The sequence below is a fragment of the Schistocerca serialis genome, chromosome 2 (assembly GCF_023864345.2).
Source record: "Schistocerca serialis cubense isolate TAMUIC-IGC-003099 chromosome 2, iqSchSeri2.2, whole genome shotgun sequence".
NCBI classification, from domain to species: domain Eukaryota; kingdom Metazoa; phylum Arthropoda; class Insecta; order Orthoptera; family Acrididae; genus Schistocerca; species Schistocerca serialis.
Genome location: NC_064639.1, coordinates 1,090,430,755 through 1,090,451,755, shown reverse-complemented (window position 1 = coordinate 1,090,451,755; position 21,001 = coordinate 1,090,430,755). Strand labels below are relative to the sequence as shown.

At 40.1% G+C, this 21,001-nt stretch overlaps 1 protein-coding gene across 1 annotated transcript in view; it reads right to left on the bottom strand.

Annotated features, from left to right (window-relative positions):
• Positions 1-14,304: 14,304 nt before the first annotated feature.
• Positions 14,305-21,001, bottom strand: part of LOC126458542 (puff-specific protein Bx42) — a 51,595-nt gene continuing 44,898 nt past the window's right edge. Inside the window, exon 12 of the mRNA XM_050095659.1 lies at positions 14,305-20,763. Coding sequence (XP_049951616.1) covers positions 20,571-20,763 — 193 coding nt within the window. The 3' untranslated portion in view covers positions 14,305-20,570. The remainder of the gene's footprint in view (positions 20,764-21,001) is intronic.

The window sequence follows — 21,001 nt, the reverse complement described above, 5'->3', positions numbered from 1 at the left end:
AGAAAGGGTTATGGGAGAGGAGAAAGACTGAGCTCTGCAACAAATTTCATCTAACAATAGCAAACACTCTGTTCAAAAATCACAAGAGAAAAAGGTATGCATGGAAAAAGCTGGGAGATATGGGAGGATTTCAGTTACGTTACATCATGGACAGGGTGAGACTCTGAAATCAGATACTGGATTGTAAGGTGTACACAGAAGCAGATATAAGCCCAGATCACAATTTAGTAATGACGAGAAGTAGGCTAAAGTTTAAGAGGCTACTCAGGAAACATCAATGCACAAGAAAGTGGGATACAGAAATACTAAAGAATGCAGAGCTATGCTTGAAGTTCTCTGAGGCTGTCGATATGACAACAATGACTACCTCAGTACGCAGTTCAGTTGAAGAGGAATGGACATCTCTAAAAAGAACAATCACAGAAGTTAGAAAGAAAAATATAGGTACAAGGAAGGTAACTGTGATGGAATCATGGGTAACAGAAGAAATACTTCAGTTGATCAGTGAAAGAAGTAAAAAACTGTTCCAGGAAATTCAAGAAAACAGAAATACGAGTAAGAATGGGAAAAAAAACAGGAAGTGCAAGGAAGCTACAGTGAAATGTCTGCAAGAAAAATGTGAAGAAATTGAAAAAGAAATGATTGTCGGAAGGACTGGTTAAGTATACAGAAAAGTCAAAACAACCTGTGATTAAATTAAAAGCAAGGTTGGTAAAATTAAGAATGCAATGAGAATTCCACTGTTAAATGTGGAGGAGAGATCAGATAGGTGGCAAGAGTATGTTGAAAGCCTCTATGAGGGGGAGGACTTGTCTGATGATGTGATAGGAGAAGAAACAGGAGTTGATAGGGAAGAGATAGGAGAACTAGTATTAGAGACAGAATTTAAAAAAAGCTTTGGAGGACTTAAGCTCAAATAAAGCAGAAATGGTAGATAACATTCCTTTGGAATTTCTGAAGTCATTGGGGGAAGTGGTAACAAAATGACTATTCATGTTGGTGTGTAGACTATATGAGACTGGTGATATACCATCAGTCTTTATGAAAAACATCATCCACACAATTTTGAGAACAGAAAGAGCTGCCAAGTGCAATAATTATCACACAACCATCTCAACAGCTCATGTATCAAAGTTACTGACAAGAATAATATACAAAAGAATGGAAAAGAAAATTGAGAAGCTTTTAGATGATGAACAGTTTGGCTTTAAGGAAGGTAAGTGGACCAGAGAGACAGTTCTAACATCGTCGCTGATAATGGAAGCAAGACTATAGAAAAATCGAGACATATTCATAGGACTGGTTGATCTGGAAAAAGTTTATGACAGTGTAAAATGTTGCAGAATGTCCAAAATTCTGAGAAAAATTAGGGTAAGCTTAAGGGAAAGTCTGGTAATATACAGTATGCACAGGTACCAAGAGGGAGCAATGAGAGTGGAAGATTGTGAACGAAGTGCTCGGATAAAAAAGGGTGTAAGACAGAGAAATGAAGCATTTGAGGTGTGGTGCTACAGAAGAATGTTGAAAAGAAGGTGGACTGGTAAGTTAAGAAATGAGGAGATTCTCTGCAGAATTGGAGAGGAAAGGAATACATGGAAATACTAACTAGAGGAAGGGACACTATGACAGGACATCTAATAAGACATCAGGGAATAACTTCCATGGTACTAGAGGGAACTACAGAGGGTAAGGTTGCTGATGTGTAAAAATATAAAGCATACTGATTTCTCAAAACGTTACACACGCAGAAACCTGAATCATGTGAGAATTAGGCCAGTCGTTTAGAACTTAATGTTTTCATTGCTCATTTCAGGTCACTGAAGTGCTGCATTCAAACTCTGTTGTCCCAAGAGCCAGCTACTAAAGTGGTGTGCATGTAAGGCGGCAGGTGGTGGGGCAAAGGAAGTAGCAAGAGGCAGTGTATGCTTACCATGTGATGCACTAGCCAGTTATTCTGCCATACTTTACTGTAGCATGCACTTCAGGCTGCATACAGAATCTTTAGTGTTGATTTTTGTATTTATGTGGCCATGCTGAGGCTATTTAGTGATTGTAGTGTTTATTAAGAGTGACATAAAGACAGTACACTAAATACACTCCTGGAAATTGAAATAAGAACACCGTGAATTCATTGTCCCAGGAAGGGGAAACTTTATTGACACATTCCTGGGGTCAGATACATCACATGATCACACTGACAGAACCACAGGCACATAGACACAGGCAACAGAGCATGCACAATGTCGGCACTAGTACAGTGTATATCCACCTTTCGCAGCAATGCAGGCTGCTATTCTCCCATGGAGACGATCGTAGAGATGCTGGATGTAGTCCTGTGGAACGGCTTGCCATGCCATTTCCACCTGGCGCCTCAGTTGGACCAGCGTTCGTGCTGGACGTGCAGACCGCGTGAGACGACGCTTCATCCAGTCCCTAACATGCTCAATGGGGGACAGATCCGGAGATCTTGCTGGCCAGGGTAGTTGACTTACACCTTCTAGAGCACGTTGGGTGGCACGGGATACATGCGGACGTGCATTGTCCTGTTGGAACAGCAGGTTCCCTTGCCGGTCTAGGAATGGTAGAACGATGGGTTCGATGACGGTTTGGATGTACCGTGCTCTATTCAGTGTCCCCTCGACGATCACCAGTGGTGTACAGCCAGTGTAGGAGATCGCTCCCCACACCATGATGCCGGGTGTTTGCCCTGTGTGCCTCGGTCGTATGCAGTCCTGATTGTGGCGCTCACCTGCACGGCGCCAAACACGCATACGACCATCATTGGCACCAAGGCAGAAGCGACTCTCATCGCTGAAGATGACACGTCTCCATCCGTCCCTCCATTCACGCCTGTCGCGACACCACTGGAGGCGGGCTGCACGATGTTGGGGCGTGAGCGGAAGACGGCTTAACGGTGTGTGGGACCGTAGCCCAGCTTCATGGAGACGGTTGCGAATGGTCCTCGCCGATACCCCAGGAGCAACAGTGTCCCTAATTTGCTGGGAAGTGGCGGTGCGGTCCCCTACGGCACTGCGTAGGATCCTACGGTCTTGGCGTGCATCCGTGCGTCGCTGCGGTCTGGTCCCAGGTCGACGGGCACGTGCACCTTCCGCCGACCACTGGCGACAACATCGATGTACTGTGGAGACCTCACGCCCCACGTGTTGAGCAATTCGGCGGTACGTCCACCCGGCCTCCCGCATGCCCACTATACGCCCTCGCTCAAAGTCCGTCAACTGCACATACGGTTCACGTCCACGCTGTCGCGGCATGCTACCAGTGTTAAAGACTGCGATGGAGCTCCGTATGCCACGGCAAACTGGCTGACACTGACGGCGGCGGTGCACAAATGCTGCGCAGCTAGCGCCATTCGACGGCCAACACCGCGGTTCCTGGTGTGTCCGCTGTGCCGTGCGTGTGATCATTGCTTGTACAGCCCTCTCGCAGTGTCCGGAGCAAGTATGGTGGGTCTGACACACTGGTGTCAATGTGTTCTTTTTTCCATTTCCAGGAGTGTATTATATTAAAAAGTGATGGCTATAGCCTTCCAAGCATATAAATTTTTTGAGAGAGAGTCAGAAGCAGATACTTAGTGTCCCCATGCAGAGCACATCCCAGCATTGCCAGTCATCAGGATGGCTTCCATCCCTCAAAAGGAAACACTAAAACGACCAGAAACACACAAGGCTTTGAGGGGGGGGGGGGGGGGGGGGATGGTGATTGCTGGACTTTGAACTTTGGTATTGATATTACTACTCTTTTTCTTAATGAGTACATGGTTGATTTATTTGTAAAGGGAATAGGCTCAAGATCATGAAATAGCCCACTGGATGCATTTGAGTTGTTTAGTTGATGGAAGAACCAAGGGGCAAAATAAATAGTAGTTGTTTTGCATGGAGCCAGCCTGTGAGGCTGAGCGGTTCTAGGTGCTTCAGTCTGGAACCATGCAACAGCTATGGTTGCAGGTTCGAATCCTGCCTTGGGCATAGATGTGCGTGATGTCCTTAGGTTAGTTTGGTTTCAGTAGTTCTAAGTTCTAGAGGACTGACGACCTCAGATGTTAAGTCCCATAGTGCTCAGAGCCATTTGAACCATTTTTTGCATGCAAATAAAAATGTGTTTGGGAATAACTTCCCTCTAGCAGGAACACATAGAAGTAGCATGTGATTCAGGATGAATAAGTGAGAGTAAGCAAACAAATGATCCAATGGCCTTGCTGCAGTGGTAACACTGGTTCCCATCAGATCACCCAAGTTAAGTGTTGTCAGGCTGGGCTAGCACTTGCGTGGGTGACCATCTAGTCAGCCAAGAGCTGTTGGCAAGTGGGATGCACTCAGCCCTTGGGAGGTAAGCTGAGGGGGTACTTGACTGAGAAGTAGTGGCTCTGGTCTCGTAAACTGACAAAATGGCTGGGAGAGTGGTTTGCTAACCACATGCCCCCTCCATATCCGCATCCAATGATGCCTGTGGGCTGAGGATGACACGGCGGTCGGTCGGTACCATTAGGCCTTTGTGGCCTGTTCGAACGGAGTTTTAGTTTAGTTTAGCAAACAACTGGATGTTAACAGGGGATGAAAGTTGACAACTAGTCAGAGAATGTAATTTAAAGGGAGTGCAGGGAAGCATAATGAGAACCAGGATCCTAAAGAAAAATCTTTCAAAATTAAAATCCCAGGTAATCTTTTTCTTCACATTCAGAAGTAATAGACTGGTGCTCTTGAACTGCTAAATAAGATCTATGTTTTGCTTAATAATATTTTATGGATATATTAAAGAAGCGGTAAAATAGGTAAATAGGGAGAAATGCAGTTCTTTTAAATGTGAATTAAAATGTCAACTAACTTATTTTACAGTACTTCTGAGTCTACAACTAAATAATGCAAAGTAAACAGGCTTATTGAGCTTTGTATTGAAATTATTAACTTGAATAGGTACCTTTTTATGTCTGTGGATGTATTATGGATTTCTGAGTTGTCTTTGAACACCTATTTTTGTGCGTTCAAATGTGGAATGCCAAAATATGCTGCACTTTGTGTCGAGCTGGCAGTCTGACTACATTTTTGTTCATTCTTGACCATTTTTCTGTGGTCTAAGCATTTGTTTCTTGTTTTTCCCTCATGGTTCTTGAACATATTGCTTATTACCCATCTTTCATCATAGCTTACTTTATTTGGCTAGTAATTTTAAACTTCATTCACCACTTTATGGTGTCAAACACTTTTTCTGGGTTCCACAAATATTACCAATGTGTCTTGATTTTCCCCCGCAAGTGTTGATTCTGTTATTAAATACATCAGAGCAGCCTATCTGGTGCTTCCACATTTCCTAAAGCCAAACTGACCACCATGTAACAGATTCTCATTTTTCTGTATATTATTCTTGTCAACAACTTGGATGTATGAGCTGTTCAGCTGACTGTGTGATATTTCTTGTATTTATCAGCCTTTGATATTTTCTGGGTTGTGTGGATGAAATTCTTCCAGAGGGTTGATGGTATGTTTCCAGGATATTCAAAAGTCTGATGGTGTATCTCCACTCTACCCAAAAGACTGATGGTATATCTCCAGTCTCGTAGATATTACACATCAACTTCAACAATCATTTGGTTCTCTATTCACCAAATGATTTTAGAAATTCTGATAGAACATCGCCTTTGCCTTTTGCCATATTTGATTATAAATCTTCCAAAGCTATTTCAAATTCTTGGTTTAACATTGAATCCAGTTTACCTTCTAAACAGCCACACATTTCTTCTTCAACCATGTCAGCAACAGGGGAATTTCTTCTGTATTTTTTATGTTGGTGCCTTTGCTTTTAATTTCTCTGGAAGTTGTTTTGACTTACCTATACAATAATTCTATCCTTCTGAAAATTATTTCCTTTTCAGTTTCTTCACTTTTTGCTGTTGTCATTTTATTTTAGCTTCTCTGCACTTCTTATTTATTTTGTTCCTAAATGAATTGTATGGTTGTATGCCTTTCTTTTTCTGCACATTTTTATTTCTCCTTCTGTTGTCAACCAACTGATGAATCTTCTTTCACTTAAGGTTTCTTCTTAGTTACCTGTACCTGCTTTGTCTGTTCAAATTTGGTGACTGCTCTTTCCGGGGGTGTCGAATCCTTTTCAAGTGAACTGCTTATCATGGTTTTTACATTATCTAGTCATGGACAGCTTTAAGTATTCATGATTCTTCAATACTTTTGAATTCCACTTCTTCAAACACTGATTATTTCTGACAATTCTCTTCAAGTTTACCCTACTCTTCAAAATTTCTTAATTTTTATCTGAATCTATATCTGTACCTAAGTATGTTTTACAGTTCACTTTGGACTATCTGACTCACCATGGTGTGATCCACCTGGTATCTCCCAGTGTCTCCATATATTTTCCCTATATTTTAGCTTAGAGCAGGCTGTTCCAACCGAGCTCCAGGGAGCCGGAGCGCTCACTGCGGCAGCTCGGAGCCCGCGTGGAGGGGGAAAGCGAACTCAATGCCCCCTGGCCGCATGCAGCCGCAACTGACACAATAATCCATGTTCAACGACAGCTATGACTAGTCGCAGGAGCCCTGTACCTCTATTGGAGGATACCTTTCTATTCATTGACAGGGATGGTCGTCCGCAGTGTCTTGTATGTCATAAAGTATTTAATTCTGCGAAGAGGTACAATATACAATGACATTATACGTCTTCATGCAGCGCACTACGATCAGGTAGAAGGTGTTGCACGCAGAGAACTGGTAGCCAGGCTTAAGAACGACATACCAGGAGACGTAAGTTTAAAAACGGAGGGTATCAAAACATGCAACATAATTCGTGTTCTGTAATGCGTTTATAATTTTCAGGTGAATGAGAGCGGAGAAAACACTTCAATTTGAGCAAGCTACAGGGTCACTCACATCATTGCGATGAGTGGCAAGCCGTTTTTGGTAGGACCACTCGTAAAATCGTGCATGGTAGCAGTTGCAGAATGTTTATTTCCAAGGGAGGTGCAGGCAATTGAAGGGGTTTGCCTGTCGAAGCAAACAATGTCTCGTCGAATCCTGGACATGGCAGTGGATTTAGAGACACAGCTCAGGAAAAAGGCGGAAAGCTTTGTTGCATTTTCGCTAGTGCTTGACGAAAGCACCGACATATCGGACTGTGCTCAGCTTGCAGTCTTGGTGCGTGGTGTTGACATGGAGCTGCAAGTAACTGAATAACTCTTGGATGTGGTACCACTCGATTACACCACAACAGGACGTGACATTTTTGAAGCTGTTTGTGAATCAGTGGACAACATGAATTTGCTGTGGGATAAGCTCCATTCTGTAGCGACAGACGGTGCACCACAAATGATCGGGCGTCACCAAGATTTTGCTTCTCGTTTGAAAAATAAACTCAGGGACGAAATCGGGAAAGATGTTTTGACTGTTTGAATGTTCATTGTTTTATTCACCAAGAGTCACTGTGTGCTGAAACAGCAGAGTTACGTGGCGTAATGAAAGATGTCGGGAAGTGTGTGAATTTTGTGCGGCGCCACGGTATGAATCATCGCCAGTTCAAAGGATTCCTGAGAGATATGGAAGCAGAGTATGGGGATATACCTTACCACTGTACAGTTCATTGGCTGAGTCGGGGAAAAGTTCTTGATGTTTTCTTTGCCATTTGTGAGGAAATATCCCTTTTTCTCGAAATGAAAGGGGAAGAAACACGTTGTCTGAAAGATATAAAATGGATATCAGACCTGGCGTTTCTAGCTGACATAACTATGCATCTGAATAATTTCAGTCTGTCATTTCAGGGCAAAGGGCAGCTAATCATTGACATGCATGACCAGATTAAGGCGTTCATGGAAAAGTTACGTTTATTTGAGAGGAAGATGAGTAATGGACATTTAACTTTCTTCAATCGTCTTGCTTCTTTAAAACTACCTGAAGGTACTACTTACGGCGATTACCAAGCAAAGTTAAAGCAGCTCATCACATCATTTGAAACATGATTCCGAGACCTCACTAGTTTGGAAATGGGACTTAAGGTCTTCAGCAATCCTTTTTCAGTTTCCCCCGATGACTTGTCATCGTCACTTCAAATGATTCAAATGGCTCTGAGCACTATGGGACTTAACTTCTGAGGTCATCAGTCCCCTAGAACTTAGAACTACTTAAACCTAACTAACCTAAGGACATCACACACATCCATGCCCGAGGCAGGATTCGAACCTGCGACTGTAGCGGTCGCGCGTTCCAGACTGTAGCGCCTAGAACCGCTCGGCCACCCCGGCCGGCATCGTCACTTCAATTGGAGATTATCGATTTGCAAAATTCAACTTTTTTGAAAGAGAGGTACTACAACACATTGGATTAGTCACGATGGTATCATTCATTACAGCAAAAAACATTTCCCAAGCTTCAGAACAATGCCACTCAGATCATGTGCGTGTTTGAATGTACGTATTGTTGTGAGCAGCATTTCTCAGCAATGAAAAGAGTAAAAAGTAAGGAACGATTGTTTCTTCAGGATGCAACAATGAAAGCCATCCTCCACATTAACGCTGCAAACACTTTGACGCCCGATGTTTCCGATCTTGTAATGAAAAGAAAATGTCAAGCTACAGAGGGCCAATATTTAGTATGCAGTTTCTTGTAAAATAGTTGTTTCTTATTTATTTCCTGAACATCGTATTTCCTGGGGTAGCATGACACCACGTGTTAGCAGCTAAGAGTATGAGGTTGTCGATTTTGTAAGACGCAGCTGGCACATAAAAACGCTTACCTTGCCGCCTGCCTCAGCCAGCTGTGCCCACTTGAATGGTCACAGCGAGCGACACGGCTCCCTGGAGCAGGGAGCGCTCCGCGGCTCACAATGGAGCTGACGGGCTGGAACAGCCTGGCTTAGAGGCTTTCAGGAAACTACAGAAAGGGGTGTCAGTCTAAAATGATGCACGACAGAGATGAGAAGGAAGACCTAGCAACAGTCGGTAGTGCAGTTATAAATTGTGTGATGGGAAAGAAAAGAGCTCCAAGTGCTAATAGAAAGTACTGAAGCTCAAATTGTTACAGGTATGGGGAGCTGGAAATAAGCTCAGTTGAAATTTTTACAAAGGACCACAGAGGTTATACTTGACAGCTGGAATAAATTAAGAATTGGTTCCATTTACCAAACCCCTGGCTCAGATGATACAGTTGCTGAACGGTTCAAAGGAAACATGAGTCTTATTTCAAACAGGTACCCCACTTACAGAGTTATAGTTGGTAGCGACTTCTATCTATCCTAGATATGCTGATAGAAATACAGGCTTAAAGCCAGTAGTAGGCATAAAAGGCCATCTGAAATTGTAGTGAAGGCTTTTTTAGAAAATTATTTTGAACAATTAGCTCATGGACCCACTCAAAGCGTAAATGGTTGTGAAAACATACTTAATCCCTCAGCAACAAATAATCCTGAGCAAATAGAGGGCATCATGACAGATACAGGGATTAGTGTCCACAAGGTTGTTGTAGCTGGACTGAATACTGTAACATCAAAAGAACAGATAAAAGTAGTACTGACTGCAGTTGAGAGATCATACACCAAATAAATTAATAAGAGATAGTACTGATACCCCATGTTACACAAAACTGGTCAGAACACTGTTGCAGAAGCAACAAAAAAAGCATGCCAAATTTAAAAGAATGCAAAATCTTCAAAAATGGCCAAGTTTTGCAGAAGCTTGAAGTTTAGTGTGAACTTCGATGTAAGATGCTTTCAGTAGTTTCCACAACGAAATAGTCTCAAAACATGACAGAAAACACAGATTCTGGTCATATGTAAAGTACACCAGCAGCAAGACACAATCAATACCTTCACTGTGTGATGATGATGGTGATATCACTGATGACAGTACCACTAAAGCAGAGTTACTAAACAAGGTTTTATTGAAATTCCTTCACCAAACAAGATAAAGTAAATACTCCAGAATTCAAATCTAGAACAACTGCCAACATGAGTAAATTAGAAGCACATATCCTCAGTGAAGCAAAGCAGCTTAAATTGCTTAATAAAGACAAGGCCTTTAGCACAGATTGTATACCACTCAGGTTCCTTTCAGAATATGCTGTTACAGTAATTCCATATGTAGCAATCACAAATGACACCTCACTCACCGAAAGTTCTGTACCTAAAGACTGGAAAGTTGCAAAAGTCACACCAGCACCCAAAAAAGGAAATACGAATAAGCTGCTGAACTGCAGATCAATATCATTAACAATGACTGGCATTAGGATTTTGGAACATATACAGTCTTCAAACATTATAAATTACCTTGAAGAAAACAGTCTATGGACAAATAGTCAGCATGTATTCAGAAAATATCGTTCTCATGGAACACAACAGCTCTTTATTCTCACGAAGTAATCAGAGCTACTGATAGGGAATGTCGAACTGATTCCATATTTTTAGATTTTCACAAGGCTTTTGACACCTTTTCTCACAAGTGTCTCCTATTCAGATTGTGTGTCTATGGAGTGTTACCTCAGTTTTGTGACTTGATTCATGATTTTCTGTCAGAAAGGACACAGTTCATAGTAATTAATGGAAAGTCTTTGAGCAAACCAGAAGTAATATCTGGTGTTTCCCAAGGAAGTGATATTTGCCTTCTGCTATTCTTGATCTACATAAATGACATAGGAGACAATCTGAGCAGCCATCTTAGATTGATTGTGGATGATGCTGTTATTTACCATTTTATAAAGTCATCAGATAATCAAAACCAATTGCAAAATGATTTAGATGAGACATTTGATGGTACGAAAAGTGGCAATTGACTCCAAATGACAAAAAGCATGAAATCCATATGAGGGCTAAAAGAAACACACTTAATTTTGGTTACACAATAAATCACACAATTTTGAAGGCTGAAAATTCAACTAAATACAAGGTGTTTCAAAAAGAATGACTTGACTTCAAAACTCCGTGTTCATTGATAATAATGTTGTGTGACGAGGGCCTCCCATTGGGTAGACCGTTTGCCTGGTGCAAGTCTTTCGATTTGACGGCACTTCGGCGACTTGCGCGTCGATGGGGATGAAATGATGATGATTAGGGCAACACAACACCCAGTCCCTGAGCGGAGAAAATCTCCGACCCAGCCGGGAATCGAACCCGGGCCCTTTGGATTGACAGTCTGTCGGGCTGACCACTCAGCTACCGGGGGGCGGACTATTCATTGATATAAACACACTACAGACATGTGATAATTGCAAAATACTCACAAAGTCTTAAAGTTTTAGCTATGCTATTACAGATGCTCTGTGTGTCCACCAGCAACAGCATGAACAACATCTAGATGATAGCTCAATTTGTCATAAACAACTTTGAAAAATGTATCTGCTTTTACAGAAGTTATGGAGGCAGTTATTCTGTTCTTCCCTTCTTTTACATCATGAGGTGACGGGGAGATAAACACATTTTCCTTCCCATATTCCCACATGAAAAAAATCGCTTGAGTCATGTCTGGTGATCACGAGAATGCAGGGTAGTGTCTCAGGCTCCTGTGTACCTATCCAATGTTGAGCAATCTTGAAATGCATTAGAATTGCCTTTTCCCTTAACTTCAAGAGCACTCTGAGCACTTCATTTTCCAACAGGATGGAGTTCCACCATAATAGCACAACAATGTATATCAGTTCTCAATGACACTCTGCCTCCCAACACTGGACAGGGGCACACAGGGCCCCAAGACATGACCCGGCATTCTTGGCCTCCAGGATAGCCAGACATGACCCCATGTGATTTTTTCTTGTGGGGATATGTGTAGGAAAGCGTGGTCATCTCCCGTTTAACTCGTGACATAGAAAAAGTTAAGAACAGAATAACAGCCACCATAACTTTTGTAGAAGCAGAAACACTGTGTAAAGTTTATGATGAATTTAGCTATCGTATAGATGATGTTCATGCTGCCGCTGGTGAGCAAGCACAAAGCATTTGTAATATCAAATCTGAAACTAAGATTTTGTGTTTTGCAATGCATCCCATGCCTGTAGTATGTTTTTAGCAATAAATATGGAATTTTGAAGTCAGGTCATTGTTTTTGAAACACCCTGTGCTTAAAGATTACACTTACGAATAGCTTAAACTGGAACAATCAATCACAAAGATAACATAGTGGGGAAAGCTAACCAAAGACTGATTTATTGGCAGAGCATTTAGAAAATGTAACACCTCTACTAAAGACACTGCCTACACTGTACTTTCCGTTTTCTTCTGGAGTATTGCTGTGTGGTGTGGAGATCCATATTGTATAGGATTGGCAGAGTACATTGAAAAAGTTCAAAGAAGGACTGTTCCCTTTGTATTATTGTGAAACAGGATAGAGAGAGTGCCAGGACATGATATGCGAATTGGGGTGGCAATCATTAAAACAAAGGCGTTTTTCATTGCGGCAGGATCTCCTTGTGAAATTTCAATCACCAACTTTCTCCTCTGATGGTGAAACTTATTTTGTTGTTGCCCACTTGCATAGGGAGAAATGATCATACAATAAAATACGAGAAATAAGAGCTTGCACAAAAGATTTAAGCATTCGTTTTTCATGTCGATCGAGAGTGGAATGGTAGAGAAATAGCTTGAAGGTGTTTCAACGTACCGTCAGCCAGGCACTTAATTGTGAAAGGCAGAGTAATCATGTAGACATCTCTTTCCAATGTGTTTCTTGAACTGTTCATTTGTTATTACTAACTGAACTTTATTGCAGAAGTCAGGAGTCTTACTCCTCTGTCACTCCTACTACTGCAACTGTATTCTCCTGGAAGTCTCCTTCATTGCTTCTCCTACTATAGCAATCAAATCACAGGTGATTATTGGATTGTCATGCACCTTTACATAGTGAGCTGCCTGTACAGAAACATCATACAATTTTCTCTTCTGTTTGTGAAATACTTGGACTGTTGTGGTTGGCAATAATTTGCTGTTGATGCTGCTTAGAATAATCCTATTACTAACATTATCATAGTAATTCACTTTTTGCTCTGCCTTCCTATTAAACAATGAAACCTACTCCCATGATAGCATTTTCTGCTTCTGTTATAATGTACTCATATACCAGAAATCCTTACCTCCTTTCCATTGTACTTCAATGACTTTCAGTACATCTAATTTGAGACTTACATTTACCTTCTCATATTTTCTATCTTCCTTACCACTTTCAGACTCTTGATACACTATGTTCAAACTCACAGAATGTTATCCTTTTGTTGTTTTTTTTTAAGCTGTTTCTCATGATTACCTCCCCCTTGGGAATTCCCTCCCAGCAATCTGGATGGGAGACTAATCCAGAATCTTCTGCTAAAGGAGAGATCATCATGACACTTTTTCAATGACATACCACATGTGGTATGGATGCACATCGTGTGTCTTTAATGAAGTGATTTCCATTGTCTCCTGCATTCTGATGCCACCACTAACTGCGTCACCTTTAGGGGCAGTTGTCCACCCTAAGGGCAAGAGGTGCCCTGATCCCCAGTATGCTACTCTGCCCTGTTTGACAAGGCTGTTGGTAGAAATGGGGTATACAATATACTGGTGGTCTTCAGTCATCATTGCTGATGATTTTTCTTCAAAATCTATAAAGCAGCGTAGAACGAACTCACGACCCAAGATATTTTTATTATTATATAATTTTATTATTATATAATGATGTTACCCTGAGAGAACAGTGGCCTTTTATTTATCTTAAATTTTATACGCTTCTTGTGAAAGTTGTTTAGTTCTCATCTGCCACCATGTTATGATGTACTTAATTTATGTTTTTAACATTTGCACAAGAGAAAAAAACAAATCACATGCTGAAACGTCCTGGTAAACTAAAAGTGTGTGCCGGACTCAGACTCAAACTCGGGACCTTTGCCTATAGCAGGGAAGTGCTCTACCACGAGCTACCGAGTATGACTTGTGACTCGTCCTCACAGCTTTACTTTTTGCCAGTGCTTCTCCTACCTTCCAAACTTCACAGTAGCTCTCCTGCAAAACTTGCAGGACCAGCGCACCTGGAAGAAAGAATATTGCGGAGACAGGGCTTAGCCACAGCCTGGGGGATGTTTCCAGTGAAATTTTCACTCTGCTAGAGAGTGTCCATTGACACAAAACTTCCTGACAGATTAAAACTGTGTGCTGGACCCAGACTTTCCTAAAGGCAGGGGTCCAGAGTCTGAGTCTCAGTCTGCACATGGTTTTAATCTGCCAGGAAGATTCGTATCAGTGCACACTTGCTGCAGGGTGAAAATTTCATTCTGGAAATCACACACAGACAGAAAGATTGCATACTTAAAAGTAAACTGATGAAACAACATTTGTTATAAAAGTACCTTTATTCTTTACAACTGATTACAATTCAGCAACACTGCTCTACTTGAAGAAATCAATGTTGACAAGCAATCTTTCATCACTAATTAAACAGAATGAATAGAAATAAAGCCACTGTACCACTGGCACCAAATTAAAAAAAATGGCAACAGAACATTTCATTGTCACTTCAGAAAGCAAAATTTTAACCCGACTTGGATTACATCATCAAAGTCTTAATCCGGTAGTACATGTAAGTTTCATTCACTGTCTTTAACAAAAGAGTATTCTCTGCACTTTAAAAAATATATTTAAGCAGGAATTACATTACTCTTTTTACAGCAAGTGATTTGTACAGCAATTATCCTGTAACATATATCCAAGTATTTACACTTTGATACCATTTACAGTTCTGTGAAACAGTTTAACCTTTAATTAGCAATGTCTGACTGATCAAAATGATTTATTGTTATCATTACGATCAGACAAATAAAGCAACAACAACCTGAAGGTTGGTCTGATTGTCACAATATTGCACTAGACCTGGTCCTATTGAATGCACTGTGCCTTTGTTTTCCTTCAATCTGCAAATTCACCCTAAGTTAAGGAGAGAACTTGTACTTAAATGTGGAACCAAGCAGTTTGCCATTACTCAGGTATGTGAACTACTACCAGAGGTGAAGCTCATGCTATGTCAGAAAAAAGTTTATTATTGGTTTAAGTCTAATTAATTGAGGAAAAGTGAATCTTACACAAGTTATCTATGGATGTTACAGCATCATCAATCAATATTACGTGGGAAACTACTAAAAATACTTGAGACAGCTGCAGCTGGCATAGTTTTGAAATGAGGCAAAAAAGGAATTGAAGTGGCTACATATCAACCTGTCCCACTACTTGGCATGATGTATAAATCACTGGAGAAGCCAATTCTCAATCACATCTGAGAGGCTATTGATAAAAAAAAAACCTCAATCAAGCAGAAAATCTGAATTGCTGTGATCAACTGTTAACACTTAAATCATTTGTTGAACATGGATTTCAGAAAGGCATCAAACCGGCTGCAGCGCTTCCATGGATCTAAGGGCAGCTTATGATGAATAAAGCCTGATGTTCAAGTTTGATGAAGTAATTCCACATCAGAAGCTAGCATGTTTACTAATCCACGTGCTCCCAGATCAACATTTTTCATTTTCTCTGAACGTAAAAGCAAGCAGATGGAGAATCCTAAACCATGGACTGTCTCAAGGATGTCTTGGCTCCTATTCTGCTTAATTTGTATGTCCACCGTATGTCAGCTATTAATCCATTATGCACACGACCTCTTACTAATAGGTGAGAATGAAGATATTAAGCCATGTGAAAGTACACTGTCCAGTAATCTATCCATATTAAGCAAGTAATTCTGCACCTACAGATATTATATCTGTTCTTTAATTTTTTGTGCTGATATTGCAAAAGCACAATTTCTTACACACATTTAAAAAAAAAATGTATGAGGTGTTTCTCTTATATCCATAGTTATTTTGCAGTTCTGTTTGTAAGCATGCTTCCTCTTTTTAAAAGCTAGTAAAAACAGTGGGTGATGCTGCTATGACTTTTATGAATACATTAGTAGCATATCTTGCAAGCAACATTTTATATCACTCAGTGAGAAGCAACATACCTTTCACATCAATGTATGAATGATCCAGTCCCCAGAATAATTTTTTCGATCAATGTACATACATGATCAACAGAACACTTCATTTAGAGCTTTTAGATAATACCAAAGACAACATTATCTTCTAATGTGAGGAGACTTTCCATAAACATAACAAGCTACATTAGTGTAATGATGTACAGTAATCCTAATATGGCCTTCTTTATTAAGACGATTTCCTAGATGAATCAAACAATGATTGATTCCATCTGGACTTTGCCTTTGGCTTAAACATAGTGGTTATCTGCTATTTGTCATTCTACATCATTTCTGACATTTTTCCATGACCACTAGGCAGCTAAATAATCTAATTGAACTTAATCCTTTGAATGCTAGTCCTGTCTTACATTTTTACCTCTCTGCTCTCAGACTTTACCAGATCTCATTGTCTCTAAATTTTTGTTCATTCTCCAAAGCAGTGGCATTTCTGGACACATTAAGACAGAAACTAGTAACAAATTGCAGCTCTCAATGGCTCTTTTTCTGTGCCATTGGCACATAATTGTTTTAGTGCAGCTCCTTCTTTATTACAACTGCAATAACAACATTCAAAACTACTACACCGCAGCATATCACAACTTCCAGAAAAAAAGATGTAGATAATCTTGACAGGTTTCTACGCATACCAGTTCTGCAATACTTTAATGGCTGAAACACACAGAAGATTAAGTATGTCCTTCAGGTTCCTATTTTAAGCTTGTCACAAACTTACCTGCATTACAAATAGTACCAAGAGCAAAACACACAGAACTTACTGTAAGTGTACTCTACGTAGGCTGAAGTTAATTGTAAAAATGAACACTTAAAGAGTGTTTACTAGGGTGTAAAAATTATGTATCATAATGTATTGTAAGGCATTTTACAATATTTCGCATTTGTGACAAGGTGTGCCAACGCCTTACAGCAAAGTATATGAGTAGCTAAATGCAGTTCTCCTCCTTTAATGTTCTTTTAGAACTGTAGCTCAGACTTCAACTTAGTTATGAATGCTGATAAATGCTTAACCCCATATGATTATGGGATACTGAAGCATTGAGTATATATATCTTAGGGACCTTCAGGCACTCTGTGTTTGTAAGTGGAAAGATTTGGAACTAATGTCCAACTTATATTAGATGTGGACAAGAAAATACCTACCTTTAAGGCACAGGAAAAAAAGGGTGGGAGAGTGCCACACCACTGACTTCCAGTGCAATACAAAACAAGAAAAAGATTTAGCAGGTTGGACATGCACAGATGTTAACTAAGAGTCTTTGTAGCATGGTATGATGTTTTGCAGCATACTGTTATACTGAAGAGAAAAAAACTCAGACTGAAAGATGTCACAATCACTCTGAATAAAGAAGTGACTGCTCCCCCATAACACAGAGTTCCTCTAGTATTGGGGGCACACCTTTCTGTGTGGCTAGTAATAAATCAGTTCAAACACAGCATACCATATTTGCATTCAATGTTCTGGGAAGTGGGCAGCTCTCTACATTATGTGTGGATATGAGATGAGAATGGACTGTAAGCTATAAGTTGTGCTGAAGTCTGGGCACACTCTTCCATCATTGTATTTTTTGGATGGTGGACAATATTTTAATCATACAGAAGTGTCTTAATGGGGAGCCCATTAGTTGCAGTTATAACCAACCAGTTCATGGAAGACATCACTTGGACATGGCTACTGTGAAGCCTACATGCTTTTATCATTACGCTGACAGCACATACGCTGTCTGGCCTCATGGACATGAAAAACTGGGAGAGTTCTAGTACAACAGCAGCATCCTCCATGACATCAAGTTCATGGTGGAGGTCAGAGACAGAGTTACTTGCTGTTCGTTGAAATTCTTGTCTGCTGAAAACCAAATGGGTTTCTCAGCCACAGTGTTTACTGGAAACCCACCCACACTGGCCAGTATTTGCTCTATACTAGCTACCACCGCCCTACACAGAAATGTTCTGCTCTTAGGGCCTTGGTGCATTGAATAAACTAATTTCAGTAGCTGAAAACCTGCTGAAGAAATTGAACCACTTACAGAAAGTGTTGAAAGAAAAATAGCTACAACAACTGACAAATTGCATAAGCCATTTCATCAAAGGCACTTAAAAAGAAGGTCCCCATGGAGAACGCGTAGAAGCTTGGATTTCAGCCATTCTGTGGCCCAGGAAAGATTAGTACGCTCCTACAGAGATATAAAACTGATTCAGTCTTCAGGCCTCTCGCAAAACTAACTCATTAGGTTCATGAATGATGATTATGATGATCTGAATGGCAGTGGTGTACAAAACACCATGTATGTTGGACAGTTTTACACTGGACATACTATGTGTGTTATTGAAAAGTACCTTATAGAACATGAAGTGGTTTGCACTTATGATATTCTGAGAAGTCGTTGATAGCAGAACACACTCTGGAAAACGGACACTCAATTTCTTTTGATGAGACATCTATTATTGAATGGACAAATAGTTTCTGGAATAGCAATAAATGAAGTGATACACCTAAAACTTCTGGAAACACCCTCAATAAAGATGGTGATCTATAGTTAAGCAGAGTTTGAGATCCGGCTACTGGAAGATTGAAGTGGGCATGATGGACCTGCAACACAATACTTTATATGGTGTTGGGCTGGGCACCATATGACGTCACAAATAATAGTGTGGCTGTTTAAGAACAGCAGCAGCAGTCACACTACAGTCACCACTTGACAAATGCTGAGGAGTACTTTGCTGAAAGTTCACAGATTTTTAACCAGTTTACATGGTTGGAAACTCAAGAATGTTTTATCATCTGATACATTATTTTAAACTTATATGTGCTTACACCTTCACATTAACTTGTAAACGAGGTGGTAGAGTGTTATGTTTATTTTTTCTCCTGTAGCATTCTTAATTGTTTTTATCTTTGTCTCAAACTACACATATCAGTCTGTTCTACCCCATATAGTGTTGTGCAAAACAAAATGCCACAAACCAGACAACTACAAGTAGTTAGCATAATATATGATGAAATTAAAGTAACTTTGTGACTGACAGGGTGATTCAAATCAAAATGGCATTATCAAATGGTTCACAACACATGAAGGAAAACTGGTGCAATTGTTGTAGTGTTAAGAAGTATCAAGTTTTCTGAGTAAAGGTGGAAAGTACATGCAGAACAAGTCTTCAGTCACTCTGTGTAGCTGAGCTAAGAAACAACATTATCAAAGTAACACCTAAGAGTTTTGTTCCAGTATGTGTACTAATACATATTTGGGGTTCACACAAATGAAACATGAACACTGTATATTTGGCCTGAGCTGCATGTTGGTAAAGGGAACCCAGCCTAGCAAGGGCAATTTCCCCAGGGAATAAGTATCACAATCAGCAGACACATGCAAATCCCAGCTAACACGTCAAAGGTTTCATTATGGCAAATCATCTGGGAATAGCTCATTTCTAGATGATCAACTTGGTATTATTTTGACCATATGCACCACAGCTTCTCCAAGAAACATTTTGCAGGAATTTTGTGATGTTCAAGAAAGGCATATGTACATCATTATTGCTTCAAATACCTCTCCACAACATGACTGCTGCTGTAAATAAATTCACTTGATGTCATAAATCAAAACATCTTAAAAATGGGACAAGTGGTCATATTACACATCAGTCAGTAACTTCAGCAAATAATTCATTAAACATGTAAAAAGATATCAATGTTGTTATATTTCATAACTTGCACAAATTTATGGCTACTAAACGCTTCTTTAAAAGACAACTGTGGGAGGTGGATGAAGATAGATCTGTTAACATAAACATTTGCAGTCACAAGCTGGCCTCCAGCAGTCACTAAATTATGTGCAAACATTAGCAACTTCTAGAAGAATACATAATAGTAATCATGGCATTTTCAATAATTGCCAAACCCTACACTAATTAACTCTGTAACTGTCTGTTGTCGAATATCATTCATTTTGAACACAAAGTTTCGCAATTTCTTTCCACATGTCAACTAGAGTAGCCTTACCTGGCAGGTAATATTCTGCTATTTGTGCACACTTGTTTACTTGAACCTTTTTTTATATACTTAAGATACTTTGCACATAATACACATTTTAGTGTATTTGTACAATGTACAATGCAGTATGATTCATAACATATATGAAAGTTGAAAATTTTAGTTTCATACAATGACATTTGCATCAAATCTGCCATATTTGGGTAGCTAATATACCATTAGCTTCCACGAATAGTTTTATGTACAGGTGCTACACTAATCTGTAACTGAAACAAAATGTTATTGCTGTTTGAACACAATAGCTTTGTTATCTATTATTAAAAAATATTTTTCATATTAGTCTGTGATCATTTGGACTATTCATATATTGGTGATATGTACAGCAGCCACAATGATTACACTGTTAACAACTCAGATGAAATTTAAGGAAATCTGCATCATAAGAAATAACTGAAATCAAATTATAATGTCACAGAGTACACCAAATCACTAACAAATATGTCCACAAAGTTACATTTCATGCACTGTTAACACTTGCTACAGTCATCCACATCTATACTTGATATCTGTATTGTGTTCACTGGAGTTAATCCCTTCGTTTTCTTTTATCCCTGTCATCCCTACGATCTCTGTCTTCTTTTGGACGTTTACTGGCTCTTTTAGCCTGTGTAAGAAACTGATCCAGACCGAATGGATCTTCCTCTTCTTTCTCAAATTGTACAGGTCCACTTCTTGTTGCATTGCGGTCAGTACCACTGAATTCTTTATCTGGCACAAATCTGCAACAGAAAATGGCAGCCATAGTTTTAACCTATATTATCAATTATGGAGTAACAAAAAAAATCAGTTACACACACACACACACACACACACACACACACACACACACACACACACACACACACACACACACACACACACACACACACCTCTCTCCTGTGTGTGTGTACACGCACGCGCATGCGTGTGCGTGCGCGTATGCACATGTGTGAGCGCGTACACGTGCATTCTTTTCAT